Source organism: Lates calcarifer, unplaced genomic scaffold (assembly GCF_001640805.2).
Source record: "Lates calcarifer isolate ASB-BC8 unplaced genomic scaffold, TLL_Latcal_v3 _unitig_5673_quiver_385, whole genome shotgun sequence".
NCBI classification, from domain to species: Eukaryota; Metazoa; Chordata; class Actinopteri; family Centropomidae; genus Lates; species Lates calcarifer.
The window spans coordinates 421,892-446,609 of record NW_026117659.1 but is presented as its reverse complement, the minus strand read 5'-3'; the positions used below and the strand labels follow the sequence as shown (position 1 = coordinate 446,609).

The 24,718-nt window shown below is 41.6% G+C and overlaps 1 protein-coding gene across 3 annotated transcripts; it reads left to right on the top strand.

Moving 5' to 3' along the window:
* The first annotated feature begins 32 nt into the window (after positions 1 to 32).
* Positions 33 to 24,544, top strand: ccdc142 (coiled-coil domain containing 142). 3 transcript variants are annotated; one of them, XM_018664475.2, is made up of 18 exons: positions 33 to 296; positions 2,303 to 2,371; positions 4,200 to 4,240; positions 5,208 to 5,244; positions 9,971 to 10,209; positions 10,558 to 10,779; positions 11,884 to 13,178; positions 14,409 to 14,704; positions 14,962 to 15,048; positions 15,898 to 16,083; positions 18,475 to 18,641; positions 18,955 to 19,104; positions 20,053 to 20,167; positions 22,298 to 22,475; positions 22,595 to 22,705; positions 23,363 to 23,463; positions 23,899 to 24,067; positions 24,200 to 24,544. In XM_018664475.2, exons 2-18 carry the CDS (start codon positions 2,311 to 2,313, stop codon positions 24,306 to 24,308), a joined length of 3,564 nt encoding a protein of 1,187 aa, XP_018519991.1. In that variant the 5' UTR covers positions 33 to 296; positions 2,303 to 2,310; the 3' UTR covers positions 24,309 to 24,544. The 3 variants fall into 3 exon arrangements, with proteins under 3 accessions (XP_018519991.1, XP_018519992.1, XP_018519990.1); XM_018664474.2 differs by lacking the exon at positions 33 to 296 and adding an exon at positions 338 to 1,702; XM_018664476.2 differs by lacking the exons at positions 33 to 296; positions 15,898 to 16,083 and adding an exon at positions 337 to 1,702.
* Positions 24,545 to 24,718: the final 174 nt, after the last annotated feature.

Here is a 24,718-nt window from a genome sequence, read left to right as displayed (position 1 = left end):
GGGAAGCTACAGAGCTGCAGATCTGGACAGGCTTGCCTTAGAGCTACACTCCCCCAGTTCCATTCACAGTAACACCGCGACCATTCTCATTCTCTTCAACGTCAGCGGATTCCTATGAACTGGAAAGTAGTTACACAAAGGTGGAGCACGTGTTGGCTGAAGATAAGCTTCACACAGTGCACCAAAACAGTGCTGTTTATTGATCTAAAGTCCCAGATAGAGGAAGAACAAGAGGTTCATTCACCACTGCAGTTTACGGAGTCGCTGTGAAAAGAAGAAAATCACCTACATTCTCTGTAAGTGTAAGGTTGTAAGAAAGCCAAGAGGTACGATTATGATTTCAGACAACAATAGGAGAGTTACTGACTGGAACAGACAAGCTAATGGAAGCATAATATTTCCTAATCTTTAACATCTTAAAACTGAGATAAACTTTCTTCCGGAAACATATTTAGCTCTCAAGGACCATATGAGACTGAGACATTCATGGGTTGGGCAAATGTTTGACTCCAAATTTAATTTGAAAGCTTTGGTCTTGTTTGGTCCAAACCATAACAACAGGTGTGAAAGGTGCCTCAGACCACAGTCTGGATCAAAGGACCACAATTTGATCAGATCAAAAGTGGTCGACTTGGTCTGTTTCAATGGACCATGTTTTGGTTTGTTTGCAGTGTGAAAACACTTTGCCTTTCTGTATATCCTAAACATTTTGGAGCTAAAACTACACAAAACTTGCACAGATGGAATAGTTACCATCCATATGTCCTTGGTGGGCGGGATAAACTGTGTCTTAGCACTCCTTAATATTATGTTTGATGAGACACCAACACACAGGATCTATTTTGTCTTTGTTATCCAGCTAGCCACTTGCAGGCTAGATACTGGACTCTAATAATGAGAGCTTTTTTCAGTGAGACCGTCGGCCTAACAACCATTCTGAGCACCAAGCTCTGTTTTTAATGATTGACTAAAATAACGAACAACATTCAGAAACTTCTAATTTGTTCTTTGTTAGTTTCAGCGACTTTTCACGTAGGCTAAGTTATATTTTCGTTAATGTCATCATTCTCATTATGTCGAACGAAACGTGGATTAATTACGGTGGCCCTGAATTGTTTTCTGATTTGCCGCTGCGCTTTGACCCTCAGGGCCACCGTAGTTAATACTTTGATGAGCGAAAATTAAGTATTTCGTGTGCTTACCTCAGTCATTTGGTCCTAGCATCGTATTTTCATATAAAAAGCAGACTCTCTAACATGTATCTGAGTCATATCTAAGGTGGACAAAAGATATAGCTGAAATATGTGACGGTGGTCAGTAAACCGAAGCAGGAGGCGCCATTTCCCAACAACACACCTCCTTTGTCCCCCCTAACGACCGAGGACGCTGTCTCCTGATTGGCTGCTGTTACATCATGTGTTTTCAGGCCTGACTAGATGATGCTATTTTAAACCACACTTCCTTAGTGAGCGGTGGATTAAAAGGTCGGTACGGGGAAAGGCCTAAGACACTAACAAGATTCAGTGAAGCTGTGAGTTTGATAACCACGAACACCAGACACGGATAAACGGTCGTTAGCTGCTGTTCGGTGGGCCCAGAGCTCCGACACTGCCCCGGGAAAAAAGGGGACCGGATTCAGGGTCAACACACGGCTGCAAGGATGCTCCAGGGCTGGACTCTGAGACGCTATTCCTCAGGCTGAGTAAGACTAATGTGTTGAGACGGTGATCGTGAGTTTAAGAAGGAAGTCTTGGTGAAATGAGACAGTCAGGGGAAACCAGAGTCATGGACGGATGATTCAGACTGTTTACTTAAGGAGAAGCAGCTCCGCAACAGTGTCAAACTAACACACCACGACAAGTCTTACATTCAAATATTACGCACATAAAGACACTGTGAATGTGGACAGAGATTTTTACTGATAGTCAAGGCAAAACTACTTTAAACAGTTAGTTTCATCTTTAACAGTGCATCATAGTTTATTAGTTCAGTATACAGACAGGTGACAAAACAAAAACCAACATAAAGTGTCTTAGGAAGGTCTTGATGGAACGCCATCCTTTCAAGAAATAGTTTCTCTACTCATTTTTCAGGTTATTCTTTAATTTGTCACCGTCTGTATGTTTTAAAAATGAATTCTGAGTCAAACAAGCGTATTGTAAGAAGTACAATATGTCCCTCTAAAATGTGAAGGAATGGGAGGATACAGTGCCATGAAAGTGAAATATGCATGTAAAGTAAAAGTATGTGGATTTTGTCCATGAAACTCTGACAGTGTTTGTGCTACCTGTTCACAACTTAGTTGCACTGATGGATCACAACAACCCAGGGGCACTGAAAGATCTAAGTGGAGAGCCTGGTCTGACAGCAGGTGATGCACACACACACACACACACCATGTATTTCAGTCAAATTTCAAAGTTTAGGGCAGTGGTACATTGTTTCATCCAGCAGCTTGGATTCTTGAACTGAACAAATTCAATTCAATTCAATTCAATTCAAAAATTTAAATAGGTATTTACAGAGAGAGACCCAACAGATCCCACCATGAGCAAGCACTAGGCGACAGTAGCAAGGAAAAACTTCCTTTTAAGAGGCAGAAACCTCGAGCAGAACCGGACTCAGGTGGGCGGGGTGGCGGGTAGAGAATAGCGAGAGAAGAACCTGATAGCCTGATAATAATGAATTGCAGTAGTCCAGCCTAGAAGTAATAAATGCATGGACTAGTTTTTCTGCATCTTTTTGAGACAGAAAATGTCTAATTTAGGTGATATTACGCAGGTGAAAGAAGGCAGTCCTAGAAGTTTGTTTTATATGTGAGTTAAAGGACATATCCTGATCAAAGATGACTCCAAGATTCTTTACAGTGGAGCTGGGAGCCAGGGCAATGCTGTCTAATGGAACTACATCATTAGAAAGTTTATTTCTGATGTGTTCAGGACCAAGTACAATGACTTCAGTTTTGTCTGAGTTCAGTAATAAAAAATTGCTTGTCATCCAGATTTTAATGTCTCTAAGACAAGCCTGGAGTTTGGCTAGATGATTGGTTTCATCAGGCTCCATTGACAGATAAAGCTGTGTATCATCTGCATAACAATGGAAATTTATGGAGTGTTTCCTGATAATATTGCACAAGGGAAGCATATATAGAGTGAAGAGGATTGGTCCAAGCACTGACCCTTGTGGAACTCCATGTCTAACTTTTGTGTACATGGAGGAGTAGTTGTTAACATGTACAAACTGAAGCCTATCAGATAAATAGGACTTAAAACAGTTTAGTGCAGTTCCTTTAATACCAATAAAGTGCTCCAGTCTCTGTAAAAGGATGTGATGGTCAGTCATATCAAAAGCAGCACTGAGATCTAACAAGACAAGTACAGAAACAAGTCCATTGTCTGATGCGATCAGGAGGTCGTTCGTAACTTTTACAAGTGCTGTCTCTGTGCTGTGATACAATCTAAATCCTGACTGAAAATCCTCAAATAAACTATTGTCCTGTAGAAAGTCGCACAACTGTTTTGCAACTGCTTTCTCCAGGATCTTAGAAAGAAAGGGGAGATTTAGATATAGGTTTGTAATTGGCTAATACGTCTGGATCTAGAGTGGGCTTTTTTAGAAGAGGTTTGATTACAGCTGTTTTATACGACTGCAGCATATAACCTGTTAACAAGGACAGATTTAACATATCTAATACAGGACTGCAAATTAAGGGCAGAGCTTTCTTAAGCAGCCTAGTTGGGATGGGGTCTAGGAGACAAGTTGAAGGTTTAGATGCTGAGATAATTGATGTGAGCTGGGCTAGGTCGATGGGAGAAAAGGAGTCAAGGTTAGGTTTTGCAGTTGAGTCTATGGATCCTGTGTTTTGACATAAATCAGTGCTGGTTGAATGATGGATGTGATTAATTTTATCTCTAATGATGGAAATTTTATCATTAAAGAAGTTAATAAAATCAATCACTTTAACATTTTAAACATACTACGTCTTTAAGGTCACTTGGTGCTTCCTGCTCTATTGTTTAGCCTGTTGGCAACTTCTAACAGTAAGTTTTAGGTGATACTGTAAAGGGGAGATGGATAAGGTTGGAGGATGTGACTTGTATTTGACTTGGACTCATATACATAGTTCTTATTGGATTATTTAGATTATTGAGGTGATTGGTATCTGATGATTGTGGATTTTGTTGGTCTCTCTCTTTCAGAATGGGAGAATTCAGAGTCATTCTCTCCAGAAAAGGAGCAGGTCAGTTATTTTTTATATCCAGAATTCAAATTATAAATGTACATTTTAATCCTTTAACTCACTGATTTGGTTACATGGTTGTACAGATTATTGTTGTGGTGTCCAGCAGCATGGAGATGGGTGTATTAAAAAAAGCTCTGATAAACCCACTGCATACCACCTGCTCAGCACTTTAGAGCACACACACACAGTTAGAGACCAGCTAGTATGAAGAATCTGTACATGAACAATCTCAACTTCATTATCTACAAACTACAGTTCTGGACCCCAGTCCCAGCACTGTAGTCCCAGTAGAAAATATATTATTAAATATAAATAATAAGAATACAGTCAGGTCCATAAGTATTTGGACAGTGACTCAATTTTCTTATATTTGCCTCTGAAAACTGCCCTAATGGATTTGAAACACAGCCACTGAAATGTAGACTTTTAGCTTTAATACAAGGGGTTTAACAAAAATATCATATTAACCATTTAAGAACAGTTTCATAGCCAGGTACGACATGGTCCCTTGTTATTTCATGACAAATGAAGCAGATAAAAGGGCTATGTGTAAAGGCAGGTCAAAGTGAGTTCGAGTGGTCGAGATGGGGCGAAATATAATATAAGCTTGAACAAACATCTCCATCTCTGCTTTAGACACATTGGGGCTGAAGTTTTTATGTTTCTCAGCTGTTCTCAGTGTGTCTCTCACTGCTGCTCAGTGCCTGATCTACACTGACATCAAGATTACAGAGATTTTCATAAGAGAAGGCTGAACTGAGCTGTAGGATGTTATTCACTCAGTTTAGGCAGCTGTATGTAACTGAGAATTGAGACACACAAGGCTTCAGAATGTGTTAGGCCGAGCCTGATACAGATATGTGTCAAAGAAACTCATACATTTATTCATACAGTCATACATTTAAACATATATAAGAGCTCAGTAATATATATATATTTTATAATTTCCCTTTTTGTCTTTCAGTGGAGGTGCGTGGTGGCAGAGGATGTGACCACTAATGGTAAGATGTAGACGTGTGACAGCAGATAATTCTGTACTCTCTTATCAGCACCAGATCTATACTACATATTAATTAGTGTGAATGCTGAGAGCATTCACCGAGCACTATTGTTCTTCAAATCTTTATTCTTATTCTTCCGTACGTTTTTCGGCATCTAACTACTCCCACATACTTTGTGCTATTAAAACCATTGAACCACCAAAATGTTCAGCTCATTCAGGACATTATTGCTTACATTCAACTTTTTTATACTATTTATAATTTTTAAAATATTCAACTTTTTCTGCAAATTTTTTGCCATTAAAATGAATGGATGGAATGTTCAAATCTCTGAAAACTTCAGCCTCTTTGAACTTTAACTACTTCAGCATACTTTGTGCTAGAAACTTCATTTAAACTTTAAACAAGTCCCAATAAGTTCAGCTATTCAACTTGTATTCAGCTTTTTGATACCTTGTACCGTTTTTGAATTACAGCAGTTTATATTTCATGCTCATTTTTGGCAATTTCTGAGTTTATAATGGGTGTGTATTGCGCTGGCTAGAGTGGGTGATGTCTTTCAGCCCTTCAACTTTTTCTCAAATTTATGTGCTTCAACTCTTCTCCTGCCCACACCTTTCACTTCTCACACACAATTTATACCTCAAATTGTAGATAATTTTATGCTCTGTCACACAGTGTGACTCCCTAAGCCATAGGATCTACGGTTTTTGAGGTAGCTCCTCTTGATCACCAAGAGGAGCCCTCAACTGCCTCATTCATCTCCATTTTAGCTGTCTTCATACAACAGCCACAGCAGGTCAGTTTTTAAACTGCCATACTGTGGTCATTTTTCACTTTATCTACACAAATGACACATGTCTGTGTTCAGTAAAGTCTCCTGACACTTTCATCAGATTTCATCGATAGGAGTTATGGTTTTTGAATTATTAGGAGTTCAAGAGGTGCGCAGAAGCAAATCTCTGTATTGTGTGGCTGTCTGGGCTCAGAGCTCACTGTAGCTGCCGCCTTTGATCTCTGTGCTGTTTACAAACACAGTCAGAGATACACAAACACACACACACACACTAATGATACCTAATTATTAGGTATCATTAGTGTTCTTGTTTTTTAGTGTATTATTGTTCAATAATAAGTTTATTGAACAATAATAATAACTAAAAAATGCATTTCCGGTGGAAAATGCGTGTGAATGCTGAGAGCTGAATGGAATCGCTGAAGCAATGCTGAAAATGGCTGAAATTACTGTTGAAATGCAGAAGAAAAAGTTGAAAGGCTGAAACTCTTGAAATGAAGAAGAAAAAGTTAAAAATTGAAAGGCAAAAGTAATTGATGAAGTTTAAAATGGCTGAAATTAGCAGAGAGAAAGGGTAGATGCAGAAGCTGAAAGTTAAAACCAACAGCTGAAGCATTTGTTTGAATAGCAAGTGGAGACAAAGTTGAACATTTTAAAAAGCATAAAGAGTTGAAGAAAGTTGAATCAGCACAAATGTGAAAACGTTTAAACCTTTTGATAGTTGAATGGTTTCTGTAGCAGAAAGTATGCAGTAGTTACAACACAAACAGGGGTGGAAGCAGAAAGAAAAAACTGATAAATGCAGAATCAAAAGTGGGAAGTCAAAATGTAAAACTGGAGATGGAAGCTTAAGTGCATTAGATAGAAAAGCAGAGAGCACAAACATGTTGAGGAATCAGCTTAAAGGCAAATAATACACAGCCAAAGCTGGAAGATGAAATATGAACGTGGAATGTCTGAACTTCCTAACAGGTAAAATGGAAAGAATTAGGTATCATTAGTGTGTGTGTGTGTATGTGTGTATGTGTGTGTCTGACTCTGTTTGTAAACAGCACAAAGATCAAAGGCAGGCCGCTACAATGAGCTCTGAGCCCAGACAGCCACACAATACAGAGATTTGCTTCTGCGCACCTCTTGAACTCCTCCTAATAATTCAAAAACCATAAGTCCTATCGATGAAATCTGGTGACTGCCAGCACCAGGAGACTTTACTGAACACAGACATGTGTTAAACTGGCCTGCTGTGGCTGTTGTATGAAGACAGCTAAAATGGAGATGAATGGGGCAGTTGAGGGCTCCTCTTGGTGATCAGAGGCTGCTACCTGCTAAATCCTATGGTTTAGGGAGTCACACTGTGTGAAAGAGCACAAAATTATCTACAATCTGAGGTATAAATTGTGTGTGAGAAGTGAAAGGTGTGGGCAGGAGAAGAGGTGAAGCACAAAAATTTGAGAAAAAGTTGAAGGGCTGAAAGCCAGAGTGGATGATGTCACGCACACTAAAAATATCCTCATAATATCTATTTAGTCTGCATTAATCTGGTTTCAATTATTTCAGCATCTAAACCTTCAACCTGTCTCTTAGACCCCATCCCAACTAGGCTGCTTAAGAAAGCTCTGCCCTTAATTTGCAGTCCTGTATTAGATATGTTAAATCTGTCCTTGGTAACAGGTTATATGCTGCAGTCGTATAAAACAGCTGTAATCAAACCTCTTCTAAAAAAGCCCACTCTAGATCCAGATGTATTAGCCAATTACAAACCTATATCTAACCTCCCCTTTCTTTCTAAGATCCTGGAGAAAGCAGTTGCAAAACAGTTGTGCGACTTTCTACAGGATAATAGTTTATTTGAGGATTTTCAGTCAGGATTTAGATTGTATCACAGCACAGAGACGGCACTTGTAAAAGTTACGAACGACCTCCTGATCGCATCAGACAATGGACTTGTTTCTGTACTTGTCTTGTTAGATCTCAGTGCTGCTTTTGATATGACTGACCATCACATCCTTTTACAGAGACTGGAGCACTTTATTGGCATTAAAGGAACGGCACTAAACTGGTTTAAGTCCTATCTATCTGATAGGCTTCAGTTTGTACATGTTAACAACTACTCCTCCATGTACACAAAAGTTAGACATGGAGTTCCACAAGGGTCAGTGCTTGGACCAATCCTCTTCACTCTGTATATGCTTCCCTTGGGCAATATTATCAGGAAACACTCCAATAAATTTCCATTGTTATGCAGATGATACACAGCTTTATCTGTCAATGGAGCCTGATGAAACCAATCAGCTAGCCAAACTCCAGGCTTGTCTTAGAGACATTAAAAACACATCAGAAATACATTTTCTAATGATGTATTTCCATTAGACAGCATTGCCCTGGCTCCCAGCTCCACTGTAAAGAATCTTGGAGTCCTGTTTGATCAGGATATGTCCTTTAACTCACATATAAAACAAACTTCTAGAACTGCCTTCTTTCACCTGCTCTCAAAAGGATGCAGAAAAACTAGTCCAAGCATTTGTTACTTCCAGGCTGGACTACTGTAATTCATTATTATCAGGCCTAGTCTTTAGAGACTTGTTGGGGCAGCTGATTCAAAATGCTGCAGCACGATTACTGACAGGAACTAGGAAAAGAAACCATATTTCTCCTGTGTTAGCCTCTCTACATTGGTAGAGAGTAGAATTCAAAATCCTCCTCCTCACATACAAAGCCCTTAATGGTCAGGCTCCATCTTACCTTAAAGATCTCATAGTCTCTACAATCCCACCAGGACTCTGCGCTCCCAGAATGCTGGTTTCCTGGTGGTTCCCAGAGTTTCTAGGAGTAGAATGGGAGGCAGAGCCTTCAGTTATCAGGCTCCTCTACTGTGGAACCTTCTCCCAGTTTGGGTCCAGGAGGCAGAAACACCCTCTGTACCTTTAAGAATAGGCTTAAAACTTTCCTCTTTGATAAAGCTTATAGTTAGGGTTGGCTCAGGCTTGAACCATCCCTTAGTTATGCTGCTATAGGCCTAGACTGCCTGGAGATCTCCCATGATGCACTGAGCTTCTCTCTCTCTCTCTCTCTCTCTCTCTCTCTCTCTCTCTCTCTCTCTCTCTCTCTCTCTCTCTCTCTCTCTCTTCCTCCACAGTATGGATTCATATCCCATTAATACATGTTACTAACTAAATATCTTCCCTTTCCCATAGTTGTGTGCTCTTCCATCTCTCTCTCCTCTTCTGTCTCTTTCTGCAGGTATTTCTGCCTCACCTGCTGCTAGAATTAGAAATTACTTACACTGCTATTAGTTATATTGCTATGTTAGCAGTTAATACTTTATCAATACTATCATTACTACTGTTGTATTATTGGCATCACCTTACATTTTTTGGAACCTGTGTTATGCTATGTTCTTCTCTCGCTATGCTCTGCCCAACCCAACCCAACCCCGGCCACCCACCCTGAGTCCGGTTTTGCTCGAGGTTTCTGCCTCTTAAAAGGAAGTTTTTCCTTGCCACAGTCTCCTAGTGCTGCTCATGGTGGGATCTGTTGGGTCTCTCTCTGTAAATACCTATTTTAAAAAGTATGGTCTAGACCTGCTCTATATGAAAAGTGCCTTGAGATGACTTTTGTTGTGATATGGCGCTATATAAATAAAATTGAATTAAATTGAATTGAACCACTTAATTGTTCGTCTTGCAGGTTGCTTTATTTTAAATGCTGAAGCCTCCCCATACGTTTTAGCAGTGTGTTGTGTGCCCCCTCACTGTGCATGCATCCTCTGTTTGAAGCGTTCTGTTTAACCTGTAAGTTCTCCATTTAAACTATAATTGACTCAGGCTTCCTTTGGCTTCTGTCTCCCTTGTTTGTCAGCTGTCTCTTTCAGTCCCTCCAGTGTGATGGAAATCTTCACACCTTGCTAATGCTGGATGTGTCTCCTTCCAGGTTCCTGGTCACAGAGGTCCATTTCCCGTTCCCTGCAGCGAGCTGAGACTTTACTTAGAAGCACCTTTAATCCCAGTCTGAAGTGGCTGTTCCATGGGTGCAGTCAAGATGAAGATGCAGAGGAAGGAAATTTTGTTGCTGCACACAACCTGGTATCCCGGTCCTCTGCTCGTCTCCTCCATCTGCAACAAGCTCTTCTGACTGTGGCACCGCAGTGGCAGCCAGTCGGCGGGGCACAGGTAGGGTGTCCCCAAGTGACTTTGAGGGATTTCAGGGAAACTGACTTTCAACAGGTGTGAGGAAAACAGCATGAGTTACAGAAACTAAAAACAAAAGAGGGTTTCATTGTCATGAGGAGGCAGTGCTGCTGATGATCACTTCACATGAGTCTGACTCCGTTTACACTGACAGTATAAAATGACTGAGCACAGTTCTATAAGTAATTGTTTTACACATGAGAGCTGTCAATAATTAAACCTTTGAAAGACAGTTGAGGAGAAGATGCAGAGTGATAATATGAGCACTGGAAAGACATCCTCTGATTCTACCTGCTTCTGACTGAGTCCTCTTTCCTTCTCCTCCATCAGGTCTGTGTTAAAGGCCTACCGGCAGAGGGTGGTGTTCTCCTCCAGCCCTCCTCCTCCCTGCAGGGGCACTACAGGACTTTGTGTAGACTCCTGGAGCAGCGGTCACTGCTGCTCTTCATCCACGAGTACACCAGGAGGGCCCGCCTCACAGCAACATTCATATCAAGAGTGAACCAGCTGCTGGAGGACCAGCTGAAGAAATCACACCTTAGAATAAACCAGGTTGGGCTGAGCTTTAGGAGTTTCTCAAATAGTCCTCCAGCTGGTCTCTAGCTGTATCTGTCTGCTGTTTGGTGCTGAGCAGGTAGTGGACAGTGGCTTTTTACTGATTTACTTTGATGTTCAGACTCATTGTCCTGCTGATCTCCAGCTGGTGGACAGACACCCTGACCTTATCCTGGAAGGTACACTGAGAAACTCAGGAATTCATTTTCCCCTCAATGATGGTGAGCTGTTCAGACCCAGATCATGATGTTCCCTCCACCCTGCTCCACCTCTGTGATGGTGTTTTCATGCTGGTTTGCAGAGTCTTCACACCAGACGTAGAGCTGTGTGTTCTTCTCCACCAGCTCAACCTCCGCTTCATCAGTCACAGAACATTTTCTCAGTAGTGTTGTGGAGCAATGACATTACACAGAACATCCACTGTTTTCACTGTGATTAAATCACATGCATATGACACCAGGCTACTATAGAATAACTACACACACTACATACACATCTGGTGTGTGTGGATCACAGCCATTCAACTTTCCTTTTAGTAAAAGTGGCGTTTCATGTTTCTTTCATGCAAACCACCCAATGGTTGTTGAGATTTCACTAAAAGCCAAAAATGTCAACCAGCTGCTGGTGCTAGAGGAAAAGTCAGGGTGCACAAAGACCGTAAGATTCATCATCTGGACAACATGGGTATCAGGACCAAATGTTTCTTCAATCTATCAAGCAGATGTTGAGATATTTCATAGGACACAACTGGAAACTTTAAGCTTCCAGTTGTGCCTGAGGACAAGTCAGGGAATTACCAACATTAGAATTACTGTAAAATGCTTTAGGATTGTTTAGATTTCTTTTTTGATCATATGGTTCCCTAAATTATCATTCTGAGAATTTCAGACTGTATTTTATTTTATTTATTTAAAGTTCTTGTATGGCTGCTTGTATTTAGACAACATCTGAGGTTTTATAAAAAATATCTCTGTAAAATATATTATTGTCAGAGTAAGGTACTGAGAAAATCATTTGGTTATCAGTAGTGACACTCCTGTACTGTATAGTAACATTTCAAAAGATACTTCTGGTGCTCATTCATTCTCCTCTCCTTTCCAGACCCCGTTCAGCTGGTCTTCATTCAGGGTCAGTCTTGGCTCATTGAGTCAGGAGCTCCGGGTCCATCTCAACCACTGGTCTTGTCTATTCTCCAAAGTCCAGTCTGACCACTATCTGAGACCTGCTCTAGTCCAGCAGACCAGACTGCTGGGGGAAATCAAACAGAGTCTGGGCTGCCTTGGTCTGCAGGCGCTGGTTTTGATGGAGCGTTATGTGTATGTCACTCTGTCTGCTACAGGCCAGGCTGAATTACACTCTGTACCAAGAGAAGTCCTGGAGGACATTTTAGCTGGTACAGAGGTGTATAACCAGGCAGTGGAGGAGCAGAGAGCACAGCACAGCGCCACCCAGCTGAGGACTTCAGTATTACATCAAGCACATTCCTCCACACCGTACTCTAGTTTTCTAAACAGCAAAGAGTATCACCCTGCTGTCTTCTCAGTTAGAGAACTGACAACGATCTTAGCGGTGCATCATGCAGAAATGGCAGCCAAGCCACTGCTGTGCTGGGTCTCTGCCCAGAGCGACCAGATCTGTCAGGTCCACAACAACCACAAGGCCCACACATGTTCTGTTAATTCAACTATCAGATCTGAATGTAACTGGGAACAGATGCCGTATGCCTACCTTATTTCATCTCCTCTGAGTTATCACCGTGCTCTGCATTCATCGACTTGTCACACCTGCCATGAAACTCCTGTTTACATCCCTGGCCTCCATTTCGACACTACATACTTGGAAAACCACCATCCTGTCCTAGCCAAGTCCTCCTCTGTCCAACATAGGACAGACTGCTCTAAAAAAGACCACACCCACCAGTGCCAAACCTGGATATGCCAGACTGGTGGAGTCCAGACCAGCACAGAAGCTTTGGACTCAGCCCAGCTTAATGTAGAAAGACAGAAGATTTTAGAAAACTGTAAACTACTACAGAGCCCCTCAGACACCCCCCACCATCCCTCAGCCCTGCCTCTGTCAGTTGTTTGCCAACAGGACCGTTCTTCAGTAGAGTTTCTGTTTCAGGTGCTGGTTTCCTCCAGTGACCTGCTGGCTCCACTGGTATCACATATGTCTACACCAGAGGCACCAACTGAACGACTGCAGCCAAATACAGTAACAGATGTGTTATCACCAAAGACTGAGCCAATGATTTCAACTGCTCCAATAATAAATACAGCTGATTCAGTGGAACTGAATAGACTGAGTACAGAACTGAACAAGGACCAAACCATGGAGGGAACTCATCTGGAATGGGCTGAACTGGAAATTACAACCAGACTAGAAACCACTGACAGGTAATGTCAAGATTAACCAGCCATGGACTGTTGTGTTGATTGTTTTCCACTGTTGGGGATCCAAGGCCTCAGTTTGCTTTGAGCGGAATGCTTATGGAATCATCTGGAACCCCTCTACCCGATGACCAAATTAGACACATTAGCAACTTGCTGAAACAGACAACCACATCCACTTCACGTTGTGACTGGTCAGTTTTGTGGAGGTGTGAATTCCAAATCCTTTCTAACCTCTTAGTGAACATATTTACCGTAATTTCCGGACTATTGAGCGCACCTGAATCTAAGCCGCAACCACTAAATTAAAAAGAAAAAAAAATGTACATAAAAAAATGACTGATCTGAAGAATTTAGTGTGAGTGCATTTGATCTAATTCGAACAGTTTCATTGGTCCGTCTGTCCGTCCGTGAAGTTCGTCACCCCATAAAAATCTATAAATTAGCCACATCATTGTTTAAGCCGCAAGGTTCAAAGCGTGTGAAAAAAGTAGCGGTTTATATTCCGGAAATTACGGTAAATAACAGCAACCTGCTGATTTTGGCACACCTTATTTTACAAAAGATAGATCCAGATACTGAAGGTTCTTGTTGCTGACCATGTTCATCCCTTTATGGCCACAGTTTACCATCTTCTAATGGCTACTTTCAGCAGGATAATGCTCCACGTCTCAGTGAGTTCTGTGAACTTCAGTGACCTCCCCAGTCTCCAGATCTGAATCCAGTAGAACATCTCTGGGATGTGGTAGAACAGGAGCTTAGCAACATGAATGTACAGCTGACAACTTGGCAGAAATGATGTGATGCATCATGTCAACATGGAGCAGAATCTCAGAGGAAAGTTTCCAACATCTGGAGGAATCCACAGCAAAGAGAGGAACTACCCAGTGTTAGTGTGGGATTCCTAATAAAGTGTTCAGTGAGTGTTTGGGCAGATACAGTATTGAATACAGACTGAGGTGAAAGGGTGAATGTTTATTCAGCTGATGAATGTCTAATTTAAGTATTTGAGTGTGCTGTGTCCTTACAGGGTGATGAAACGGCAAATCCACCAGTTACGTCACAAAAAATGTGTCCGTTGCATTTGTCGTGTTAAACTGTGCACCACTGTAAATACAAACAACCTGAATATTCAGTTGTACTCAGCCTATACTGTATTGCCCTTTAGGTGACCACACTGACAACTGCAGGTACCTAGTTCTGCTGTGATAACTGCAGACTGTTTGTGTCCCTCAGGTCAGGTTTTCAGGGGGATGGAGACCCAGAGAAGGAGGAGACTGTGGGAGCAGAGGGGACAACAGTGGAATCAGACTGTGTTCGTTGGCCTCACTCGGTACAGTGGTTGGACCTTGGTCAGTCACTGGTGTTTTCTGATCTGTTTGGACAGTACCGTACCCTGCTGTGGTCTCTCTGCAACAGAGCCCTGTGGCTGCAGATCCACACACCACAAACAGGAAACGCTGCAGGAAGCATCAACCTCCAGGACACCCACAGGGGGTTCCTGCACCACATCAGTCAAGCTTCAAAGACAGGTATGAGGATAATGTCCGGTCTGGTTAACATTGTGGAAGAGTTTCTTTACAGCATGTCTGAGCCTCCTAGAACTGCAACAGCAGCTCCTCTGTTATCTGTCATTTATTTATCTGTCTTTGTCACTGTTGTAGAGGTGTATAGCTTCTAGACACAGATTGTGGATTGCTGAAGGGACTGCATCTGTTTCAGATCTTCAGAATGTAAAATAAGGAAGTGAAATCCACTGTCTAATGTCTACATGTGCTGTCTATTGTAGGTCTGGTTCCAAAGGAGTGCAGAGCCATGCTGGAGAATCTCAGTCTGAATCTCTTAGTCAGTACAGCACATGCTCAGTGGGACTATGGTCAGTACACACACAGAAGACACTTGGCATAAATGTTCTCAGACAGAACTGTTGTAGAAGTTAGTGATGGGCATTTGGAGAAATTTCCTTGATCATCAGGAAAATTAACAATCAATTATCGATCATTATTCATAATCATTCTTTTTTATACTGAAATGGTAGAAAATAGGCTGCTAAATGAAAAAATATCCAAGAAGATATGATAGTCCAACAACAATTCCTCTGAAACAAAGCCTTTAAAGTTCAACTAACAAAAAGAGACACAACAAAGATCTGCGGCCTCATAAAGGCAGGGGAGCCCGAGGCTCCAAGTCAAACCCAACAAATTAACAAACCAAAGCTACAGTCCTCGACACAAACACAACTGAGAGGATTTTAGACACAATACAAAAAAGTTATCAATCATATCAAATGTCGATAAAATATGTTAATAAAAATTTTATTAGGCTATTAAGTACAGACAGTTTTCCCAAACCTCCTGCCCTCTTCATGTTTACCTTTGCTCAAAGGCAGCTCGGTTTAACCTGTTAAACCTGATACATTTTAACTGTCACCTTCTGCTGGTCGATGCCACATAGTGAAAATCATTACATTGCTTCAAGACACACAACCTCGCTGATACAAATACATTGATTAAATTTCACATGATTGGCAAAATTCTTAGCATTCAATCATTAATTATGCCCATCCATAGAAGGAACAGAGTTCATGTCAGAGGTGGAAGTAAAACAGCAAAAGACAGAGCTACCAATCAGCTGGATTGACCTATATTTTAATGTAAAAAAAGTTTTTATATTTGATGTTTTTGAGTTAAACCCTCACACTCTGTCCCACTCTGTCTGTCTTCAGTGTTGTGCAGAGGTTTAGGTTCAGCTCTGAAAGATAAGTGTCTCACAGATGTAAATCGCTCTGTGTCACCATCCTCTAAGCAACATGGAAACGTGATGATGTCAGAGACCATGGAGCACTTCCTGCTGCTGTCCCCTCCTCTGCTGTCGTCTCTGTGCTGCCATCACTCAAACAGCAGCGTGTCAGGTGAAAAGACTTAAACATTGTCTCCAGTCAGTCAGTCACATCAGCAGTACCAGCAGCAAACTAAGTAAATATGTTAAAATATTTTAAACAATGAACAATTCTAACCTCCACTAACAAGAAGAAATAATTAAAAATCTAAAGTTCAGAAACAGCAACAACATCATCTATATGAGACTCATCAAATTTGGTTTTAGTAACATTTTGAAAGAAAATGTACTATTGACTTTAGTTCATGGACTGGGCACCATCAGATGACCTGTATCATAACCATGACAAAAACCTGTATACACTCCTTTTTCACAAAAGAAGTTTATTTTGTTATTCTAACCCCCCTAACCCTTGCATGAATAACAAGTTCCTTATCTAACTGCTCTGTTCTGTACAACCTGAAGGTTCTTAGGTGACTCTCAGCAGATTTAAACAGTGTACTTTAGCCAGTCACAGTCAGCATCTGTTGTGATTACTAGAATCAGAATCAGAATCCGACTTTATTGCCAAGTAAGTTTGCACATACAAAGAATCTGTCTTGGTATATTGGTGCTAAAGAACAGTGATAGTAAAGCTGTGTTCTTCCTGAAGTCTACAACTATCTCCACTGTCTTCACAGCATTAAGCTCCAGGTTGTTTTCACTGCACCACATGACCAGTTGGTCAATCTCCCTCCTGTAGGCAGACTCATCCCCGCCAGAGATGAGCCCAATGAGGATGGTGTCATCAGCAAACTTCAGGAGTTTGACAGACTGGTGACTGGTGCAGTTGTTGGTGTACAGGGTGAAGAGTAGAGGAAGTGTAGATAAACAGACTTATCATGTGGACATTGTTAACCGTGGATTCACTTCAGAGACCAGGGGTCTCATTTATAAAATGCAAAGCACCTCAATGCAAAGCACCTCATGAATTTCAATACATATAAGTGATCAGTAGTTTTTCATGGTGAATCACAGCAGCTACTGAGAAGTAAAAGAAGATTTTTTCTGCCTCAGAAGTTGAGGTTCTTGTGGCTGAGGTGGAAGCCAGAAATGACATATTACTTTGTTTTAACAGCACTGGGGGTGCAAGCAAAAGTGAAAACAGTGAGCAACATGTTGCTGCTGCTGCAGTTAATGCAGTGAGTGCAAGAATCACATCCCTCAGTCAGAGCCTCTCTGCTACAGGTGGGGACAGAGGCACACCTGAGTTCACGTCACTGGAAACAGGAATTTAACAGTTCTATCATTCCCACAGGAGGCTTTAGGCAGAAAGTTATAAAGATTATACGTTGTTAATCATATCAAACACACACCTGACAGCTAATTCCCACTGGTGAGAGCCACTTGCCAGAAATCTCAGCATCGTTAGTAGCCTACCTGCATTTGTACCATGGTGCAGTTACATCGGGTTGGTCTGTCTAATCCTGGATCCAGTTCATCTCATAAATCCAAGAGCACGCCTCTTGGATGAGTTTGTGTTCCCTCCCATTTCTTCCATTAACATAGTCTTCTAGCAGTGTCATCCATCTATCCATTATCTATACCACTTATCCGTTAAGGGTCACGGGGGGGCTGGAGCCTATCCCAGCTGACATTGGGCGAGAGGTGGGATACACACACAGATTGCCAGTCCATCGCAGGGCCAACAAACAACCATTCACACTCACATTCACACCTACAGGCCATTTAGAGTCACCAATTAACCTGCATGTCTTTGGACTGTGGGAGTACACAGGGAGAACATGCAAACTCCACACAGAAAAGCCCGGGCTCAAACCGGGGAGCAACAGTGCTAACCACTGCACCACCGTGCCACCCCCATTTTCATTTTTCATTTTCATTGAAATGTTACATGTTAAATGTTAGTGACAGGCAGGATCAGAGGTGATCCTGGTTTAAAGTGACTTGTCAGTGGTGTGTTCCACCAGGAGCAGAGAATACTCTTCACTGAGTTTTTTGCACAGCCACACCTTCTCATGGTGGCTCCTTTCTTTGGCTTCACTGCTGTGTCTGAGGGATTATATTTTGGCCATTGTACAGTAATACCAATACTGATCTCTTTACACTGCCAGATTTTTATTTGAGTCTTGTGAATACTGACCCTGCATGGTCAGGTACATTAGAGGTCTGTTACAACCTCATGTCCAATGGGTCTCTGAGGTCCTCTGATCAGAGTCTGTCAGTTGTTATTCACAGGGCTCTATCTTTAAAGTTATGGCTCCTGAATGTTGGGACTTTCTCCCATTGGACTTAGACCTGCATTTCAGTAGTGTTCTTTTTGTGTCTCTGATTGTTTTTTCTTTTATCTTTAATTGTGAATCAGTTTGTGGGGTTCGATCTAGAAAGGTGCTAAATACAGTAAATAAAGTAACTGACTTGCCTTCATTTTGAGTGTTCAGCTCCTCTCTCCCTCTCTCCCCAGGCTCTTTTAGCCACCTCCCCCTCAGGCCCACTCTCCACAGACAGACTGTTAGTTTGATGTTGGCCACAGTGCAGCTGTCTACAGTTTGGGTCATGTCTAAGGCTTACCAGTTCCTGTCCTCATGGAGCCTCAGCAAGTTCCTGCTCATCACACAGGGGGACCTCAAAGTAGGTTCATAAAAGCCTTTTCTTTCTTTCTAAGATTTTTCTATATACTTTTCAGTGGAGGATCAGAAAATCCTTAATGGAAAAAGCCTGTTTGTCCTGATGGAGACAGGAAGAATTAGAGTAGATCCTCTGTTTTGTTGAGCTCCACTGTCTGTAAACTTAAAACAGTGTCAGCTTATTACATTTTTATTGCTGTCATTGGAGGGGTGTCTCCAGTATTCATTTGTCTATTAGTTCAATTTTAGGCCTGAACACAGCTCAGCATCAGTCTGAAAAAGTGTGTTGGTGTTGTGTTCCTTCTTTGTGTCTGCAGGTGCTCAGAGCGTCAGTAGAGATGATGGTGCATCAGACTAAGTCCCTGGTGATGAATTCAGACAGTGATCAGTCAGCTCTTCAGAACCACAGCCAGCTTCTGCTGAGGCAGCAACTGGAAGCACTGGGCAGGGCTGTGTCTGAGCTGCAGGTGACTTGTCTCACTCCTTCTCTTATCCTCTACCGTTGTTCAGGATGGTATTCCAACATGTAGGATAAATTTTAACCTTGCAGGAGCAAGGCGCCTGCAGTTTTCTACTCAGTTCTCTGCAGTTGCTTTTCTCCGGCTGCACCAAGTTAGAGCCACCTTTGTGATGACAGCACTTTTTTATCGGGACACATTTTTTTCTTTAATATTTCACTTTTCACTTTCCTGGCAGTGTGGTGGCCCATGTTTTTATTCTGAAGTCTATGGTTCTTAATAAAACAGAAAAAAAGTGATCTCCCAGTGAGAACAGTGTGTATATAGGTTTACAAAACTGTGACATGTTGAGGGGAACAGTCTTTTTTTAAACTGGTCATTCTGTTTGCCGTTTGAGTATTGAGTAGTACTTCAATTACGGTTTGCACATATTTGCACATTAAACTTAGACATGAAAAATGCAGTTTTAATTATTCTTTCATTCAGTCATTTATACAGTTTTTATTTTTTATGTTTAGTTCAGCTAGAATGTCACACACAGCTTCAGTTAGAAGTTAGAAGCTTGTACACAGGCTTTCAGAATGCACCTGCATTGTTTTGAATTTTGCAAGTTTAAGTCAAATTAAGCTGTGTTTGCTGATCAGAGGTGGTGGACCAAATCAAATCAAAAAATGATCTTGACCTGTTGCCAAGGCCAAGTCAAGTCATCTTTTATTTAGCACCAAATCACAACAGAAGTTATCCTCAAGGTACTTTTCATATAGAGCAGGTCTAGAGTGTACTCTTGATATTATTTTTACTCAGCAGCACCCATGTCATATTTGACAGGCTGAAAACAGGAGCCGCTGATTAGGACCAGAGGTTCATGTCATCCTATAATTGTAATTCCTAATAAAGTGAAATGAACAGAATGTGTAGTTACATTTGATCCTGATGCTGCTGCTCTGTCTCCGTCAGACCTTTTCTACTGTGGTGCTGAAGACCTTCTCCACTGACTGTAAGAGGATGTCAGGGGAAATCTTTGAACAGACCATGCCTTCCTCTGTACACTGGAGACCCAGCCACAGGACAGGTACTGAAATCTGTTACTAATGTGACATTAACTTATATAACAGGTACTGTGGAAAGAAACAGAATTATCTGCATTTCTTTATGAATTTCTCTTCTGTAGTTCCAGTAATGAACAAACACAATCTGTCTGAACTAATAACACACAGATCATTGTGCTGTTTTTGTCTACGTTGAAAACCTTCAAATGTTCACAGTGTTGGAGAAAGTCAGTGAACCCCTCAACTAATGACACCAACAGAAGCTAACAGGAGTCAGGAGTTAACAGCTGTGGCTTAGAGCTGCTCTGACTATTTGCATCAGCAGTAACTTAAGGTGATCATTACACAGGAGAAATTCTGGTAAAAACTCCAAAAATACTTAAAGCTGAACACAGAAAGACTTTTAACAGTGATACAGAGTGTTGTGGTAGGGCTGGGAGATAAAACCAGCTCCATAATAATCATGAGAAAAAAATCCCACAAAAACCATGATAAATTGAAAGAGTAATTTGTTTGCAGCCATTATTGTTGTGGCCCCTGGTGATGTCGTACACAAATCACCCATTATGGAGGGCTGTGTTGAGTGTGAGTGCAGGGGGTCCTGGAACACACAACCTTCTCTGTGTTTATAGGCATAGACTATGGCTGGGTGATATAATTATTGATATACAGTATCAATATCATTAATGAGGAAGGAAACATATTCAAGATGTTTGTTAAACCTGAAGGTTACACACAGTGTCTTCGTAAATGTAAATGACTGTAAACACTGTATAGAAATCATAAGGTTTGTTTTGGTTCTAAACAGTAATTTATTTTTGAATCAATAATTTAATACACTACATGTCAGTGGTGGTGGTAAAGTGTAAATACTGTTTTTCCACTTCTCATCCACATTAAGATAGACTTTATTTATCCCACTTGTGGGAAATTCACATGTTACAGCAGCAAGAAACAAGGGTGACCAAGATAGAAAATAGAAAAATAAAAAATATAGATAATAATATAGAAATAATATAGAAAGGCACAGAAGTAACAAAGTGACAAAGTTAAAGTGCAGCAATTAGCATTGGAAAAACAAGTCTCTGTAATAAATAGAAAAATGTGCAGTTGTGAAATGTACAGTCATAAATATAGGAGAAATGGAGATAATCATCAAGGTAGATGAAAATTTGTGCAAAAATAAAGTGACCAGAAAGTGGAGTCCAGAGTGCAGCTTTATTGTTGGGTCAGTCTGGTGTTGTACAGTCTGATGGCTGTTGGGATAAAAGACCTGCAGTAGTGCTCCTTCTTGCACTGCGGATGCAGCAGTCTGTTACTGAAGGAGCTACTCAGGTCTCCCAGAGTCTCATACAGGGGGTGGGAGGGGTTGTCCATGATAGACATCAGCTTGACATTCAGCATAAAGCTGAGGCAGAGATGTTTGTGAACAAAAATTCCATCCTGAGACTTTATACCCAGAGCCAACCACTTAAATTAGCCTTCTGACATTTTCTCTGTCATGTCTTTCACTATGAAATATCCTGTTTGTATTAGCTGTGTCCCAGAGCTCTTACTGTACAGGGTAATGACTGAAAAGTCAGTCAGAAGCAACTGCTGCTGAGGTTTGAACTGACATTACCACAGCTGTAGACTGCCTGTACTCACACATTCATTTCAATACCATGTTTCTGTATCTGGAAGGACAGGTCAAAGGTCTTGGGGCGACCTGTTGGCCGAAGCCTTGGGCAGCTGGTCCCCGGTTTGACCCCCCACCGGGCAGACCCTTGCTGCATGTCTCTCCCCTGCTCTTTCCCCTGATTTCCTGTCTCTCTCCACTATCAAAATGTAATGAAGGCTGAAAATGCCCCAAAAAATCATGTTAAAAAAGGTCATTCTTGAAAGGTTTCTCATACCAGTGGCTTTGCTAATGGGTAATTATTTGTAAGACTGGACAACTAAGCAGCTTATTCAGATGAAGATGCCTAACAGGCCAGTTATAACCACTGTAGTTTAACCTGAGCAGATAAGGTCTCTCTGCCAGGCTGAGGACAGGGTTCAGGAATGCTTTAGAGGTGCATCAACTCAGACTTGGATGAAAAGTTGTCTTGAAATAGTTTGGTATCACATTTGACTGTGTATTGATAATAGTGTAATTGTCTGATGGTGCACAGGTTACCCCAGCAGTCCCAGTGAGTACTCGTATCTGGCAGCTCAGACTGTGATTGGTCAGGTTTTAGAGGGTGTGGCACTGCTGCCTGATGATGCTCGTGTCCAAGCTCTGAGTATAACCATGACAGCTTTCCTGGAGGCGTGGATGGAACATATCCTGAGACAGAAGATCAAATTCAGGTATGTTTTTGGTCAGAGCATCACATACAGAATAATCAGTGTTTTTTACTGGGAGCCTTGTGCAGCTGCTGGTACATTGTTCATTGAGACCTCTGAGTGGTGCTGTTGTTCCTCCTCAGTGTGCAGGGAGCTCTCCAGCTGAAGCAGGACTTTGATTCTATCAGAGAGCTGATCCAGTCAGACAAATACGGCCTGTCAGCTGAACTCCACCAACGACTGCTGAGCCTGCGGTATCACCATCTGTCTTACACCCTGCCTTTTAACAAGCCACTGTTTCCCTGAGGATATTTTTCATTAGTGGTGCTGTTGTGCACATGTCCACAAGCACTCAAAGCCAGACTAGTATTTATACATGTCTGTGAAGGAACAGTTTGCAATGACCTGATAATGGTTACAGATAGGTTTGTCTGTGTTAATCTCGTCATGCATCATATGAACAGGATATTAATCAAACTTTAAGGCCAAATAAACATTTGTGTTCATGATGTTTTTGACAAATGAAGCATGACATTTTTAAGCAAAGGCTAGCTAAGTAAAAGACTGTCCATTAGCAGAGGTATGTGGGTCTACCTTGTCACTTCCTCCACGTAGGGGAAGGCCACGTGCTGCCAAGTAGTGAGGTCACTGTGCATACATGTATTTGTTTGTTCAGTACCAGCCCCAGTGCTGCAGTGTAGAATATTAATGAACCATGTAAAATTTCAGTAGCACTCATAATTCACCTGTGGCAGAGCACTGCTGCTGAATGCAGGGAAATGCTGCTAACTATTCATTACAACCTTCACTTTTTTGTTTATCGTTTAGATATGTTCAGATTGGGGGTTATAGATGTGTGAACTGGAGTTCTGTAGGTGAGCATGCTGGGTAACCTTCCTCTCTGTCTGCAGAGTTTTTCAGCAGGTGGACTCAGCAGTGGTGTGTCTGCTCCAGCAGCCTCAGGCAAAACCATACCTGCAGTCCAGAGCCTGGGGGCCTTTCACACGCTACTGTGAGTATCAGACCAGTCCTACAACCTGAACAACACTTTAGAACCATCAACATTTAAAGCTGAAGTTGGCAGATGGCAGCCTGTGGGTCAGATATGTCCCACCATCAACATGATCTGACACCCAGTGAAATTGCATTTCTACTTGGTGTGACTCTTTGGGACTTTTTATTCTGCACAAAGTATTTCCATGAAAAAAACACTGACAGTATGAAGCAGAGGAAATCATGACACTCCACAAGCTGGAAGCAGCTATCTTCAGGAGCATTTTATACTTGAAGACAACTTCTGCCAAAAATCTACAGCACTGAATGTATTTGAGCAGAAATACTTTTTGGTGATTGACAGCAGTAATGGAAGCAGTAACTGGTTGGTTTGAAAAAGAAAAGGTCAGATGTGTGTCAGCAGAGGCAGTAAGCTCTGTGTTTAACTCCTCAGGTCCAGCCAACAGCGGCAGAGACAGCATGGGTGAAGCAGTGGGGAGCAGTATAACCAACCTCAGGTGTATGGAGGGTGAAGACCAGACTCAGTCTGATCCCTCGGTTGTGACCACTGAGCTCCCTCCAGTGGAGCCATCCACCCCTGGAGAGCCCTACCTTGCTCCAAGGTACATTTACTACCTCCTACATGGAGGCACTGGTGATTTGGAACAGTCCCTGTCCTTAGAGGACCTTGTAGTTCTGTGTTATGGGGGTTTTTGAGTAGTAACAAGTGTTCTGTCTGTATGCTGTGTTCTCAGTCTGGCTCTGGGTGCTGCTCAGCAAGAGTGGTTGGACCTGAGGATCCACAGTAGTGCTTGTCGTTGGAGGCTGCCAGGGCTGCGGTGTTTCTCTAAGTCTGAACCCTGAACACACACACTCCACAGGAATCTCTCTGCCCCAGAGGAAATATTCAGTAAAAACATCAGAACAGTTTCTCTTTGTTAATTTACTGTGTAGTTTTTAATAAGAACCTCAAAGGCCACTTCATTACTTTTTGATGAATTAATATAAAATATATTTGTATTCATGAACAAAACAATTTGCTTAACCACTTGCCAGCAAACATATTTTCATATTCCTTAATAAAATCCATTTTTTATTCATTCAGTTCATCATTATAACTTAAATGTTAGATAAAATGTTTGTTCTGTGTTAATGAGGCCTTCCATACTAAGCTGTGAGCCAATGGTTTCAACTGTATTTTTCAAAAAAGTCAATAATAATAATTGGTGTACAGAAAATGCACCATGTTAACAAACAGTTTGGAGCTTTGAGAG